Here is a 16,610-nt window from a genome sequence, read left to right as displayed (position 1 = left end):
AATAGTAATGACTTATTATCTGTATCTGTGAAAAATAAACTGATTGATAAAAAATGCACTTTTTATATATAGGGCACTTTTTTCCCACTCTGGAGAAGCCCCTTTTCTCATGAACATGTATCTCTCCTCACATACCCTAAATGTATTTCAATAGAAACTATTTTGCTTCTCTAAAAATGTTAATTCATGATTAACTCATCACAAAATACAATGCTTGAATGTGTCCATCTTTCACTTTCCATATTGTGCTAAAGCTCCTTATTCAAAACAGGCTTTCATCTTTCATACCAATCATCTGAAAAGATCCTTGGGAGGCTGGGAATGGACCCAAGAGTAGAACACATGCTTTGCATTTAATCTCTAGCACTTCATGATCTCCTGAGCACCACTGACTACTCCAGGTGTAGTGTAGTTTCCCAATGGAAACGAAAGGGTCAGAGAGAGAGAGAGAGCATGGAAGACTGGAATGCAGAATGTGATCCTCAACACCACCAGAATAAGTGATTGTAGAGCCAGGATTTAGCTCCTGAGCACTTCTGGGTGTAACCCATACATATGCCCCCACAAAAGAATTATGGCTTTCATAATACAGTAAAACAAGAATCTTTAAAAATATGTTTAGTAAGAATATGTGCATAATCTATAAGGATATAATCTGGTAGCTAAATAAAACTCACCACTTTATAAGCATGATAGACATGGTTTCAAGAACTACATTGTATTTTATGCATCCAACAATTTTGTATTTATTTTTTATTTGTAGCTTGCATTTTTGTATTTAGCAAAAAATACTATATCTATGGGTCAATGAGAATAGAAAACAGGCATTACAAGAGGTCTTCCTTGTAGTACCAATAATAAACTCCAATGTTTTCTATTTCCTAGTCTCCAAAATCAGCATTTATTAGTGCTGCCAAGAAAGCAAGATTAAAGTCCAATCCAGTCAAAGTGCGCTTCTCTGAGGAGGTCATCATCAATGGCCAAGTGTCGGTGAGTTGACAGTTGCCTACTTGTGGGTCAGTCAGTGGGCATGGGGCGTTCCCCATGCAATTGATCATTCAATGGGATTAATGGATTTTTAGAGAGATGCCAAGTCTCAGGTTTGTTAAGGGTTTAAGAGATCACCAATACCTCGAGAATCGTGGTAGTTTTCCTTGAATATTTTACTGTTAAGAGACTGGAATACTTTGCAAGAAAATTGGTTTGAGATCACTGGCATTGCACCCATATTGAGTAAAATATGACTCTGACACTTTCTCCTATCTTTGACTATTCTGCCGACTAGCGTTCTTCCCCATAAGTCCCTTTATGAATTTCAAGAAAGGTATTATGTTCTTACCCCTAATTTTTCCTATACAGAAATATTCTATTCTTTCAAGTCATCAAAAGAACAAATGAGTTGTAAATTATGGGGAAGTTTCATATATTCAACCAGAAATAAAGGAATATTACCCAGTCTCCATCAATAGGTCTTGATAGAAATTATGTCTGCTTAAGCATATCTTCAAAATGAATAATGCTAATATCCAGAGAATGCTTCATTTTCAGTTTCCATATATATCCACATATGCACCATGATGTTTTTATTTTTAGAATTTATCATCATGATCACTAATATTTTTGGACCTTTGAAGAATGCCAGATTTTGTAACTTGGGCTTGAGTATGTTGTGAGTGTCACTAAATCCACTTCCAGGACAGAAATCCTCTACAACATGCTCCTTTTGGGTCAAGGGCCCTTTTCTAAGGGTGTGCTAGATCTGAATTAAAGGTACAGGCTTGTGCATCATAAGCAACACATTTGTGTTCCAAATGTCTACTAGCTCTAACTTACTGCCCTGTTTCTCTCCAATTGTGATGTTTGTGTGAGGGACCCAAAGTTGGTACTGTGCTGTGCTGGGAGCAATTTATCTTCTGGTCCACCCTATCATCATCCCTATCCCTGCCATTCCCCATGACCTATTCTGCCCTCTTTAGTAGTTCTCAGCCCTCAGAGAGGCCACATTGATATCCATTGTAGGGAGCTCAACAAGACTTTAGTTTAAGATTATAAGAAGAACTGTATCCCAGAAGGTTCTCTGAAACTTCTTTCTTTCTCAAGCTTTCAAGCATGATATTAGGTCATTAGTAGATAGAAGATGAATCTAGAAGCATCTGTGAAAGTGGTACTTAGTGCCTAGAAAGAAAGGAGCACTTGGAGGCATGGATTATGAGGAAGGGATGAGGTTCAGTTGTCTACGTGGACAATTCTTACATGCCTCTCTACAGATCTGTGTGTGGGAGGGATATTCAATCCCAGGATACCCCTTCAACCTTTTGTGAACAATTTCATTGCCTTCCTTATCTGTGCTTCTGACACATTGTGTGTTAATTCTTATGGACTCGGTGATTTGAGAAGCAGGTAAATCATGTCAGATATTCGATAGAGTTGAAAGAAAAGAGGGGAGGGAACTTAGGAGACTTGTATGCAAAAAGTACAGACTGTTATGGGACCACTTAGGACCTAAATTTCTATGGGCAAGGCAGGACAGTAGCAAATCTCTGAGCATCTCATCTTCATTTTCTTTATCTGCCGATCAAAGAACAAATGGTTTCATGGTTGTTGAGTTCCCCTCGACTTCTGTGGCTTTGTGTGTGCAGAACGCAGCTCACACCAAAGATTCACAGAACTCACTCTATGGGCCTTCTTCCCAGCCCCTTCCTCTTTATCTCTCTCTACTTCCATTTCCTCTGATCATGTTTCTAGGCAACTCTAAAGAATTGCTAAATTGAGATCTGTTTTTGTAGACTTAGTATAATGCTTTTAACACATGAATCCATTCCTTTTATTGCCTTTTGTTAAATGGGTTTAAAAATCCTATTGTAAAATAAGTTTACACTTGAAGATCATTGATACTTGTGATTTACTTTCCTGGCCTTGCCCAGAACCAATGGGCATCAAATTAAACATCATTATTGATAGTCTTTGTTCTTCTTTAGACATGCTATTTTGTTAGTCTGGGATGCTCATTCCCAACACTACTCATTCCCAACAACTCATTCCCAACATTCGTGAGTATGTAGTTTCTGGTAAAAAAAAAAACCTTGACACTTGGGGGCACTGAGCTAATTGTTCTTGATAAAAAAAATGTCTTTTATTTGAAACAAATGAATTATTTACAGCCAGAAAAAGAATATTGCTGGGAACAACCAAACTCAATTCTCACCAAAGGGACACCCGGCCTTGGAGAATTCAGTTGTTTCCTTATGCTATGATTGGAATAAGGTGCCACTGAAGAGAACAGAATTCTAGTTCAACTAACTGATACCTTCCCTTTTTTGGGTTAAACAGGAAACTGTTAAGGACAATTCTCTTCTTTTTATGCCAAATGTTCTGAAAGTCTATCTGGAAAATGGACAGACCAAATCATTTCGCTTTGACTGCAGCACCTCCATCAAGGTAAGTGGAGCTCCTCCCCTCTTTCCACAGAAAGTATGAAGTTTTGAAAAAGTATGAAAGTAAAAAGGATAAAGTCTTGAAAAAGTATGAAAGTATAAAGTCTCACTTTATGCTATGGGAGTACCATCTCTTAGATATACCTGATTCTAGGGGCCGGAGTGGTGGCACAAGCGGTAAAGCTTGCCTAGAACGGACTGTAGTTCGATCTCCGGACATCCCATATGTTCTCCCAAGCCAGGAGCTATTTCCGAGCGCATAGCCAGGAGTAACCCTTGAGTGTCATCGGGTGTGGCCCAAAAACCAAAAATAAATAAATAAAAATAAATAAAATAAAAAAGATATACCTGATTCTGAGATTTTTTTGTAGCCACTGAAAAGGGGAGCATGGGAATCTTTATCAGCACAAGGCTTAAACTATGAAACTTCTACTGTGTATGTATGTGCCTGGATGCAAAACAAAACACTATAATAAACACTATAATAGGATATCAGTGAAGAAACAAGGGCTCGTCATTTTAATGCAACTGCAGATTAATTACAATAGCATGCCTGGCACCCGAGAAGGCTTGGCACCCTGCCCAAAGCCAGCATGACTTCTCAACAATGTCACTCGCCAAGAAGATTAAGATGTTGGCTGTTAATTGAATATCTGCTAGTTTGGTGTCCAGCAAAAAAAAAATAGTAAAGATAATATTCACTTTTAATTACTATAACCAGTGTCAGGAAAACAACCCAATAAAAGGCAGAAATGAGTCATGCTTCTTAGGAAAAGGATGAAAATGAAGAGACCCCCAATACAATCCTATTCTTTCAGGGTCACAGGCAAGATTTACATGAAGGGTATCTAAGCCTATGAGTTCCCCATGTTTCCTTCCAGGGGCAAAATGGTGTATATTATCTTTTTGATTGTACAAAAGGATGCTTCGAAATTGATTGCTCTCTCTCCATCCACCTAAAATAGACTTTCTTCATATAGCACAGTAGAAATTATTTTGAGGTTAAAGAAGCACCTAGTAACAATCTGCACAATAATATATCAAGTGAATATCAGCAGGGTGCTTGAAATGTCTAGCAATAGTCAACTACTAATTCTGGGGGGGGTGTAGATCGATCATCATAAACCTCATGGGTGGAAGCATGTCTCACTCAATGCACATTTCTATTGTCATAATGTCAATAAGCAGCTTGTTTTGAATTGCTTTAGGTAGGTAGTGATTTAGCAGGTAATGAGCAGACAATATTAGTAGATTAATGATGAAACGCTTAAATCATCCTTAAATCATTTTCAGGTGAAATATTAATTTCCTTTTTACAAGACTGATTCTTTTTTTTTTAATTAAATAATTTTCATTTTGACCAAAGTGGATTACAAATCTTTGCCCCCCTCTGTGTCTAGCTTGTTGTAGTTTGGATTTTGATTCTGTTGTTGTTGGAAGACTGATTCTTTTAAATGGTAATGATATAAAATGTCCTTTTCCTATATTCCTACTCAAATCAATTTATTGTGAGACATTCTAAATATTGATAAACTAATCTAGGAGTCAACAGACTTTCTGAAAAAGATATAAGAATAAATATTTGAGGCTTTGTGAACTCTTTCTTCTCTGTAACAGTTATCGACTCTGTTAACTATTTAGCCAACTATTTATTATACTCACAGTTACAGTTTATTGCAGCAAGAATACAGAATAAAATCAACAGTAGGGGACGGGGATGTAGCTCAGTGGTAGATATTTGCCTTGCATGTAAGGCCCTAGGTTCAATCTTCAGCATCACAAAAATAAGTGACTAATTAAAATAAGTAATAGCGGAAAGTGCATAAGGCAGTGGAAATCAAGCATAGGACTTCTAGTGGACTTGGTAGACTCATACACACAGTATATTTTCTCAGTAATAATATACAACAGTATACAGTCAGGACTACTAACAATGGAAGGTCCCCCAAGCCTTCAAATTCAGAGAGTTTGAGTTTTGTTTTATTTGTTATGGGGACACTCCCAGCAAAGCTGAGGAGTTATCCCTGGCTCTGCACTCAGGAATCACTTCTTGCAGTACTCATAAGGGCTATCAGGGATTGAACCTGGGTCAGCTACATGCATGACAAGAGCCTTACCCATTGTACTATCACTCTGGCCCACTTTCAGAGTTTAATTGACACTCATTTTTATTGCCTCCAAAAATCAAGATGATACCACATGTCTAAGGTCCTCAGTCAAAATTACAAAGTTAAAAAAATCATATTTTGGACATAGATGGTCTAGTGTAATCCAAGGTAGCCAGAGTCACTCCAACTAGGACTGTTCTCTGATAATTTAGAAGATACCTCCTAAGAGTCAGGAATAGAATCAAATATTTCTTTTAGCAATATTAATCTGTTACTACACTGATATTATATAAATGATCAGTCATGGCTAGATTTGACTCACTGATCTAACCCATGGAGCTATATGACATTATGACCTTGTTCTGTGTCATGAGATGACTAAAAATAAGCTCTTGGCCATAGGGTCTCATTCCCCACCTGAAAATATAGATAAAGAAAATACGTTTATGTTTCTTAGCAGAAATAAATATAAATTTAGAAAAGAACTATGTTGTGAATTCCCTCTGGCCTCTTTATTATAGGAACTTGCACTAAACTAAGTCTGATTTCCCTAAGGATTGCAAAAGGCAATGAAAAGACAGGGAGCAATGCAGAGCTTGCAGCAAATTAAAGTTATCTTATCTTGTACCTAGCAGCCTTATTATCACAAGAGACACTGGCTGGTAGGTGAAAAATAGAAAGAGTATAGTTATAAAAGAAATATGACACTGTTTCATAAAAATTGCCTAAGTTCTTGCTACAGAGTCACAATGGGGGGAAAAACTATTGATATTGATTTTTCCAGTGTCCTTTCTGGGAATTCCAGCAAATCTTTTCTAAGGTATGTGTTTTCACACAAAGGCTGATTTTGTCTTTTCCTTTCTGGGCCTCAAGCAAAAATTATGAAACAGAGAATCTTTTTATAAAATTCAATAAAGTCAAAGCAATTCTACTGAGTGCTTTTTGGTGGTGGGTGGTATGTAGATCTTTATTTTAAATAGGCCTCAGGAAATTGAAAGAGGCCTACCGAGAAGAATATAAAACTCAAAATTATAAGTAAAGGAAAAAACTCTTAAGCTGGTGAGCACTTCACTCTAGAACTGTTGTGGGAGTTGTTGTATGCTTTATAACATGTTTAGCAGTATTCCTCAGTGGCAGTAGCATCCCTAATCCCATTTTGAGAACACAAATGTCTCCAGAAATGATCAAATGTTACTGTGGGCAAAAATGTTCCAAGTTGAAAACCTCTGCTCTGTGCATTTGTTTAGCATATGTTAGAGATTCTCTTGAAAGGAAATAATTTATAAGCTTTAAGTATCTGAAAAAGGTAGTGGTTGAGGGCATTCATTTTCCATTACAGCCAACAGGTTTATGGCCAGAATACCTTTTGGTTCATAAGTGTTTAATCCTTGGGCGAACTGCTAACAAGTCTTGCTCTTTTTTCTCCTTCCTCAGGGATTTAAAAGAAAAACTAACACATTGTTCTAGTAAACCAATTATTTATCAAAAGTGCTATAATAAATAGTTTCCATATATGAATGATATCCTTATATTTCTTTAGAGGCAGGTACATTATATTACTCTATCAATAGAGTGAATAAACTGAAATAGTTAAAAGGTAAATAAATCATTTGCCCTAAACTATATGACTGTTACCTAGCAGAACTAGGATTAAAAGTCTTTTCACTTGCACATGTGCCTAAAGAAAAGTAGGCCAGGAGGCAGCCTTAATATTTTAGACTTCATGGGCCACTCAGTGTCTGTTGCAATAACTCAAGCCTGTTGTCGAAGGGCAAGAAAGCATCCATGGAGCACAGTGAGTTGATATAACTAGTCAAAGCAGGTTTACAGAAAGAGATAGCAGGCTGACTTGGCATGCAGCCAGCACACAGCTGACCCCTTGCAGAGCCATGATTTAAATGTCATCTCCCCTCCATTTGGAAAAGTAGGGTTAACTAGTACCATCTGTTGCTACCCTTTCTAAGTTGAACCATATTATTTGAGGGCTGGAGTGATTGGTGCAATAGGTCGGGGACTTGCCTTGAACACTGCCTATTGTTTTATCCCTGGCATCTCACAGGATTCCCTAAGCACTGTGAGGAGTAATTTCTGAGTGCTGAGCCAGAAGAAAACCCTGAGCATTCTGGGTATGTCTGGAAACAAAAAACCTTACTTGATAGGTGATCCTTTCCTGCCACTTGTCTCCTGGTTATGAGCTCAGAAGGTTAGAGGTCATGGGAAAGTTAGGAAAAGTGTTAAAAAAAGGAAAGCCTCCTTTCTGTATCCTTTGGTATACTGGACTCCTCCACTTTGGAATTCTAGATAGGTATAAAATTGGAAGATGGGAAGAACAAATGGCAAGGCACTGAATCATCCAAGGTAAACTAATCTCCAGGCTGAAAACTCTGGGGCCTTTATCATCCAGATATATAGCTCCTATATATGGCCTATTGTACAAAACCTCCAAATTTCACAATACTGGCAGTTCAGTAAGAGTACAGCAAATTTGAGAGGAAAGTCATATAGAAGCACACCAAGATGAATTAGCAGAAACAATAACATAAAAGGCCCAACAAGCACCAACCAGCTCAATAATCCTCAACAACTTCAGTAAACATCATTATAGATAAAACAATAATAAAATTGACTTTTATTTATCTATTTTTGATCATTCCATTTGCCATTTCATCATAAGAAATATAAAGTAAATATTTTTGTCTGTGCCTACAAAGGGAGTAGGCTTGGGGGTGGGAAGTTTGGGATATTGATGGATGGAAGTTCACAGCGGTGGTGGGATTATTATTAGAACATTCAGTGCATAAAACAACTGTATTATGAGCAACTTTGTAAATCACGGTGTATGATTTTTTAAGAGTAAGCCCTGAACATCACTGGGTGTGACTACAAAATTGAAATAAAGAAATAAACGGTATAATTTTATTTGTCAACTGGGCTTTTATAAGGACAAGTGCAATTTAAAGGCTCAAAAAGCAAAATGAAGGTATATCAGCAATTTCCTCAAAAATTGGAAGGTGGAAAGGCTTCAGATATAAGATCAGTTTTCATAGGCTTACAGGCATGACAGCAGTGTTACATTGAGTGCTGACCAAGTGTTGTTTTCTCTGTAAGGATGTCATCTTAACCCTTCAAGAGAAGCTCTCCATCAGAGGCATTGAACATTTCTCACTCATGCTGGAGCAGAGGACAGAAGGCTCTGCAACCAAGCTGCTCTTACTTCATGAACAGGAGACTCTTACTCAGGTGAATGCTTGCATGTTTAGAGACCCAAATCCCACGCTTCTCCCAGCATGCCAATGCCTAGGACTTCACACCTCAGGTGATGTTTCCCTTTCTGTCCATTTTTCACAGGCTGTCAGTTGTTCTCAAAGCGGATTTGTCATTCACAAGCTCACAGTTACTCACTGGGGATGTGGCTCTAGAAAGTTAGATGGGATGTCACTGCAGTGACTGGGTCCCCTGTCTTAATCATTGATCTCTTGAAGTTATTGCAAAGAAATGGTTTCTGGGATCATTTAAATTAAGTCAAAGTCCTGTTTAAGTTCTGGGTGTGGTCACTATTTGGGGGCCATTACTACATCCTATAATGATGTGATCCGCCCATGTGTTTTTTTCCACTTTCTGGATACCAAGATGCAACCCCCATCTGTTTTTTGGAAAGAGAAGCAGGCTGTTTGGATACTGTATATCCTAATTTCTCTTGTAATTGTCCATAAGCAGAGCCTGTTTTAGCAGTAAAATTATTTCAGCAGGTTCCTCTTGGGGTGGGAGAGAATTCAGTGATGAGGAAGCTTAGAGGGAGGGCATGAAAGTATACTAAGAGAAGAAACTGAGACAAGGCAGCTCCAGAAAATGGAGTCACAAAAATATACAAATACATATTCTGTATTGCTTTGATGATAAAAGCTGGTGGCCCTTGGACCAGAGTGATAGTACAGCAGATAGGGCATGTGCCTTGCATGCAAGTAACCCAGGTTTGATCTCCTGCACCCCATATGGTCCTCTGAGCATCGGCTAAGAGAAATTCTGCATGCAGATGCAGGAATAATCCTGAGCACTGCCAGGTATGGCCCAAATACAAACAAACAAAAATGATGCTGGCCCCAACTTCAAGTTCTACCAAAATACACACCCCCAATGCTGATGATTCCGTAAAACTTGAGGCAATGAATCATTAGACTGTTTCCGTTTTTAATTCATTTCTAGTCCTACATTTGATCTGTCATTTTGATCATACTGAAGTCTCCCTACAGTGATTCTAACTCACTTCTCATAGTTACTGATTATTAGCACAGCTGCCGAAAATAATTGACATATGTGATGCTGCATGTTAGAGGAGCAGCCTCAGAGATAGAATTGCTGTGTGACAAAAGGTCAGTGTTTGGCTCTGAGTTCCTCCAGATGCTGAACTGAAGAACAGGCCTTGGACACACGTGGTTCGTTTGAAAGGAGCTCTCGGGTCATACTGGGAGAGGAACAGGAAAGGAAATTGGTATATCAAGAAGCCAGGGAAGTGTTGATAAGATAAGCCCCACTGAGGTCCATCTGAGAGAACATGCCTCCCAGAGAACGTCAGGGGTGGGGGCGGAATCAGCAGAGATCATGCCTTTGAGATATACTATGAGGAAGTATGGGGATGGGGGGGTCTGTCCACCAAGACACTTCCGGTATGTGTGGTAAGTACTTCCGGTATGTGTGGTGGGCTGAAGCTGGCAGATGGTCCCCCATGTCTGCCTGCCCTAGCCTTCAGCTGTTAGCAGGAAATGCGAGCAGACCTGGGCTGACAGCCAGTTCCTATGAGTCTAATGAAACACTCCACATCTTTTTGACATTTCTAGTTCCACTTCGATATTTCTAGTTATTTTCCTCTGCACTTTTATCTACCACATAGCCTTTATCGGCAAGCTTCATACTGATTTAGCTAAGGGGGGAAAATACTGTTAAAACACTCTTCTGGTGCTTCGGTAGCCATAGCTTCTCATTTCACATTCATCCCCTTTTTTTTAATTTCTTTGAAAATGCTATAAAGAAACAAAAAGCCTCTTGCTGTGGTTCTTTGCTTAACTTTGTGGGAAAGGTTTGGTTTGGTTTGGTTTTTAATCAGAACTAAAAGCAAAGTGCTAAAACTCAAGTTTTCTCTCTGAGAAAGAGAAAGGGCTTAAATATTTAAGAAAGATTTAAATATTATAAAAAAAATATCAGCAATATGCCTTCAAACCCAGATGGGTGATAAACTTGATCAGGCATGACAGGAGGGTAAAGTTTAAGAAATTAGTCAAGAGGCCAGAGTCAAGGTACAGCAGGTAGGGTACCTCAAAAACAATTGACCTGGGTTTGATCCCCAGCATCCCATGTGGTCCCCTGTTTATTGCCAGGAGTGGTCTCTGAGCACAGAGTCTGGAATAAGACCTGAGTACATCCAGGCTCCTAAATAAAAGAAAACAAAGAAATTAGTCAAACAACAATTATTTATAAACATTTCATTTTAATGAAAGCCATCAAGGAACTTCCAAGCAACTTGACTTCTATGTTTGGCAATTTATCACTAAACTTCTATATAGAATATATTACTGGCTATTAACATACTACTTAAAGTTTCTTAGAAATTGTATTCTTATTTGTTTTAGAGACTTATTTAGGGACTGCATTTCTAATGAATTTAAAGTACATTTTGGCATTATACTAATTCATTTCCCAAGACTAGTATGACCTGATTATCATAACAATAGACTCAAGGTCACATAAAAATTTTGGAAAGATGGATTCTTTTTTAAATTTTTTAATTTAGAGCTGGTGATAGCACAGCAGGTAGGGTGTTTGCCTTGCACACAGCCAACCCAGGTTCCATCTCCGGCATCCCAGATGGTCTCCCAAACACTGCCAGGAAGAATTCCTGAGTGCAGAGCCCTGACCATCACTGAGTGTGCCCCCCAGATTATTTTATTTCATTAAAAAAGCATTATTTACAAAGTTACTGATAGACAAGTATTAGGCATATAGTGTTTCAACACCAATCCTCCCACCAGTTCTCCATGTTCCCTCCCACTTACACTACTCTCCCCCACCCCTACAAGCACACATGAAAGTTCAGTGATTGTAGTTTCAATCTAATGTTTTCTTTATTTTTTTTTTTTGGTTTTGGGGCCACAACCAACAGTGCTCGGGGGTTCTTCCTGGCTATGCGCTCAGAAATTGCTCCTGGCTGGCTCGGGGGACCATATGGGGTGCTGGGATTCGAACCACCGTCCATCTGCATGCAAGGCAAATGCCCTACCACTGTGTTATCTCTCCAGACCCTCAATCTCATGTTTTCAGTGCTGGCTGGATATAGAGCTAAACAACTCCACCACATCATTGATCTAACAAGACCCCTGACCCCTGTTTCCCCCATATTTCTCATCTCCTTCCTTTCACTTTGATTTTTTTAATTAATTTTTTATTTTTAATGATGAGAACAAAAATGCAAAGAAAGAGAACAAGGTAAAGTTACAGTGGAAGGATAATCACACATAAACATAATTCTCAGTAGTCCTATTGCTGATATCTTAACTTTGAACTTTCAGCCAAAGAACATTAAGAAAAATAAAACAGAACCCATGTACAATTACTTTGTCCCTCAAGTCCCCAGATTGTAGTACATAATATTTCTTAGCAGCACACAAAACAATCTAAAGCCATAAAACATATGTAACTCCTTAAACATTGAAGGCAAAGTACTTTTTTACATTTCCATGCATATGCATATTAGTTTAAGTTAACATCAAAAGTTTAAGTGGGTTGCTTTTCTTAAGGATTAGAGTCAAAGGAGCACAGTAAAAACGGTGTTAGAGTGGCAATTATTGTTTGCATAGACCCACCAAAATATGAGGGACATGGAAAGGAAAAGCATTGGCCTAAATACAAGGAGACCCTACCCCTGAAGTTTCCTGGCATAAGACCAAATCTAGGCTCCAGGCAAACTAGTTTGTCCAATCCAGGTCTTTGTCTGTAGTGCCAATACACTTTTATTTTTCACACAGTCTCTGTTGTTGGTATCATATTTCTGTATTAAAGATCCTGGAATCTGCATATCCTACATTGCAGTCAGGATGGTGCAGAGCGTCCTCTCCTTTCACCTCACAATTAAAGAGCAATGCAGAAAACCCTGTCCTGTAAGCAGGGTTGTTGTCAAGTCTTCTTAGTGTTAAGGGAAGTCTCTTTTGAGCAGGTCGATGTCAGAGCCATGGTAGGGTCTTCCCTGGTAGAGGATTGCTTCCAGGTGTTGTTATAAAAAAACCTTGGATGTTTTGCAGATAGCTTCCGTGGTTCAGGGGTGAATGGAGGATGCCCATTCTTCTGAGGCCTGTGCCACGTCATTATATCTATGTTCAGGGTGTAAAGTCCCATTGCACTACAAGATTTGTGTGTTCCAATCTCTATTAGATAAGAACTTATTTGTATGTATAATATTTTCTCATTTTAATGTGCCTATGCAAACAAGGAACAATGCCACGTGGCATTATCAGCACATATGGGGACCATAGGAACAAGTCCAACAATCCCCATGACATGGTTCAATCATAAGCATTAAACTGAGGGACTCTTCCACCAAAATTCCTTATTGAGCAGCTCACAAAGAGAAGACAAGATAAAAAGTGGGTAGAATCTTCCTGGTAAAAGATTATTTAGAAAGAGTTATAGCTGTTAAGGAAAATACACATAAAATATTCAAAAGACATATGTGTCCATTTTATGTCTTTTGAAATAGTTGGGGGTTGTTAAATCTAATGCACGACTTTGGTCTGTGATTAGGACTGTGTAGTACTGAAGTTAAAAAGAGTAAATGTGGGGTACTCATGGTTGGGGGTAAGAGAGTTAAGGAGTAATAATGAGCTTTGTAGGGGTGTGCGAAAGGGCAGAATCTGTTGGGGCAGGAGGTCAGTCTTGGTGCCTAACAAATTAAAGAACTGAGGGTAAAGAGGGTTAATTGAGGGGAAGATAACAAATCCGGATTGGGAGATGAGGGAGTAGAAGGGGCTCTGGTGTGGGGGAGCTTTCACTTTTATTTTGAGAAGACAAAGTCTAAGAAGTAATTCAAAGAGCTGGTTTCTTTTGTTTTGTTTATGTTCTCTGGAACATACATGATAGTGGTTAGGGCCTACTCCTAACCTTGTTTTCAAAGATTACTTCTTTTTTTTTTTTTTTGGTTTTTGGGTCATACCCGGTGCCGCTCAGGGGTTACTCCTGGCTCTATGCTCAGAATTTGCTCCTGGCAGGCTCGGGGGACCACATGGGATGCCAGGATTCTAACTACCGTCTTCTGCATGCAAGGTAAACGCCTTGCCTCTATGTTATCTCTCTGGCCCCTCAAGGATTACTTCTTACAGGGCTTAGGGGACATATATAGTACTGGGGATTGAATTTGGGTTGGTTGCATGCAATAAAAGTGCCCTACCCACTATATATATATATATATATATATAGCTAATACAGCTCTGTGAAAAAACATTTAAACCTCAATCGAACACCTGTTTAGCTCATCCTGTTGACCTTACAAAGGAAATTGAAGAGCTTTTACCTTCTCTCTTAGAATCCAATGTCTTTTATTTATTAGGCTGTATATTCATTGAGGATTCCCTTTTGTGGCAAATGGAATTGAGAGACTCACACCTAGTTCTTAGCACATACTGTGCAGACAGGGGGAAAACATGAAAAAGGACACATTGACCTGAGTGCTGAAGAACCACAGTGTGTTCCAAAGTTCTTTGTATCATTTGAACACTGTCTTCATGTGAAATCTTTGGAGCACTGTGATGATATGTGCACCTCAGCTATAGCTCATAGGTCACAACATCATTCTTCCTGCTTCCCAAAATGATATCACCAAGTTTGACATTATTGGGCTTCTAATGTTCCTGTCTATAGTTACTAAAACCCACAACAGTGTTGTACTATACTCAACTGCCCTAAACTCTAGTGGGCCAATCTCTGGGTTCTGCTCAGGATTTCCCCTTTTGTAGCCCCAGATCCACCCTACTGTGATCAAAGCATAGGCAGCACCCTAGTGCCATTCTGCCTGCCCCTAGGATATCCTGAAACTAGTTTCTTCCCTATGATATATCCTGTGTCATGATTCTTTGGCTCCAATCCTACAGTTCTGGTATGAAGATCCCTTTCCAGAGTCTCTGGGGATTCAGATGGTAGAGCCTCCTGAGAAGTATCTTCATTCTTTTTCCATCACATAGCTCTCCTGGTGGTAGGCAACCTCTCACTGTGTCTCATCTCCGCCATGCATCTGGTCAACCCAATGTAAAAAACTGTTATGTGCAGTTGTCAGGACAAACTCTTTTATGTCCCACTGTCATTGCTTGGCCAGCTCTGAAGAATTCTCCTGCTCTTTCTCTTTCAGGTGACACAGAGACCTAACTCCCATAAGATGCGCTGTCTTTTCCGAATTAGCTTTGTCCCAAAGGATCCAATTGATCTTTTAAGGCGAGACCCGGTGGCATTTGAGTATCTCTATGTTCAGGTATGTGAACCTTATGACCTGTTCTATATCAATGCTCTAGGCAAATCTTAAACTTTTTTTTTCATTTAGGAACTTTTTTCTCTTTGCCTTTGAAATTATTTCATAATTATTATTTATTAATATTATTAATATAATTATAAACAAAAGTATATTATCATAATCAAGAGTAGATTTTACCCTTGGTTTCATATTACATTGACTTTATTTTTACTACAGATTCATGTTCCAAATAGAAGCTTTTGAATGTAGAATATGTATTTTTTTCAGAAGCAGGTGTGTTAATTATAGAAATGATAAAATGTATCCCTAAGAAGCTCATTATGTACTTATTTGACAAAGATAATTTATATCATCTTTATATAATTAATAGTTAAATTCTATGCTGAGATATTTTCATTATTTGATATAGATTCCATATCTATATTTTTCACTTTGGGGGGTGTTGGACCACACACAGCAGTGCTCAAGGGTTACTCCTGGCTCTGCACTCAGAAATCATTCCTGGCAGTCTCAGAGGACCATTTGGGATGCTGGGAATCTGACACAGGTCAGTCCCAAGTTGGTCTCCGTGTCAGCTACATGCAAGGCAAATGCCCTACTCACTGTGCTAACTCTCCAACCCTATTTTTTTTACTTTTTTTTACAAAATATAGTTTAATATCCATTTTTCTACAGTAGAATCTATTTTTATGATCTTATTTTTAGGTGTTTTCTGAGTTTTTTTAGTCTCCTTAGAACTGGAGCAACTGTACCCTTTATTTTACTATCATGACCTTGCCAGTTTTGAGGACTTATTATATTAAGTTAATTTCTAGATGGCTCACATTGAGATTATTTGTTTTGAATTGGAGAACAATGAAATAGATTTTTGTGTTCTGCTCATATTGTTGTTGTTATGATTGTAGCTATTGAGTTTGGAGGGATCACATCCAACAGTACTCAAAGACATCTCCTGGTGTTCTCAAGGGACCATATGGGATGCCAGGGATAGATCCTGGGGTGGCTGCATGCAAAGCAAACATCCTACCCATTGTACTATCGTTTTGGCCCCAACTCCTGCTCATATTGAAATATCAGGAATGCTAGGATGATGTCTTGCAATGACTCTTTTCCAAAATTATTTCTTCCTCTCTTTTTCTGGGGAGACACACTTGGTGATGCTCAAGAGTTACTTCTGGTTCTGCCCTCAGGAAATACTGCTAGTGGTGCTCAAAGAACCATATGGAATGACAGAGATCAAACCAGATTTGGTAACATACAATGCAAGTTCCCTATCCACTATAGTATCTCTCTGTGGCCTCTAAAATGATTAATTTTCCATTTGTAATTAAGTAATTTATAGAGAGTTACTATGTGACTCCTTTCATTAACTGTAACTCTTCAAATATTCACCTACTCTTTTAGTATTCATTAGTGCTCACCTGAACCTGTTATTTTGATGTTAGAAAATGATTTTTGTAATTCTGTTCCTATTAATTGACATTCAGCTATAGTAAAAAATTCTCTGTCATTTAATGAGTTATTAATTATATAATGGGTTACACAATTTGGCTATAGCCTGTT

The 16,610-nt window shown here is 38.5% G+C and overlaps 1 protein-coding gene across 1 annotated transcript in view; it reads left to right on the top strand.

Moving 5' to 3' along the window:
- The window catches only part of FRMPD4 (FERM and PDZ domain containing 4), a 614,936-nt gene that overhangs the window by 564,687 nt on the left and 33,639 nt on the right, over positions 1-16,610 (top strand). The window contains exons 6-9 of the mRNA XM_049767089.1: positions 886-990; positions 3,331-3,438; positions 8,651-8,782; positions 14,928-15,047. Of these exons, the coding sequence (XP_049623046.1) occupies positions 886-990; positions 3,331-3,438; positions 8,651-8,782; positions 14,928-15,047 (465 nt within the window). The remainder of the gene's footprint in view (positions 1-885; positions 991-3,330; positions 3,439-8,650; positions 8,783-14,927; positions 15,048-16,610) is intronic.

This window comes from Suncus etruscus, chromosome X (genome assembly GCF_024139225.1).
Source record: "Suncus etruscus isolate mSunEtr1 chromosome X, mSunEtr1.pri.cur, whole genome shotgun sequence".
Classification (NCBI taxonomy): Eukaryota; Metazoa; Chordata; class Mammalia; order Eulipotyphla; family Soricidae; genus Suncus; species Suncus etruscus.
Note: the sequence above shows the minus strand (reverse complement) of the source record. Positions and strands in the feature narration are given on the sequence as shown.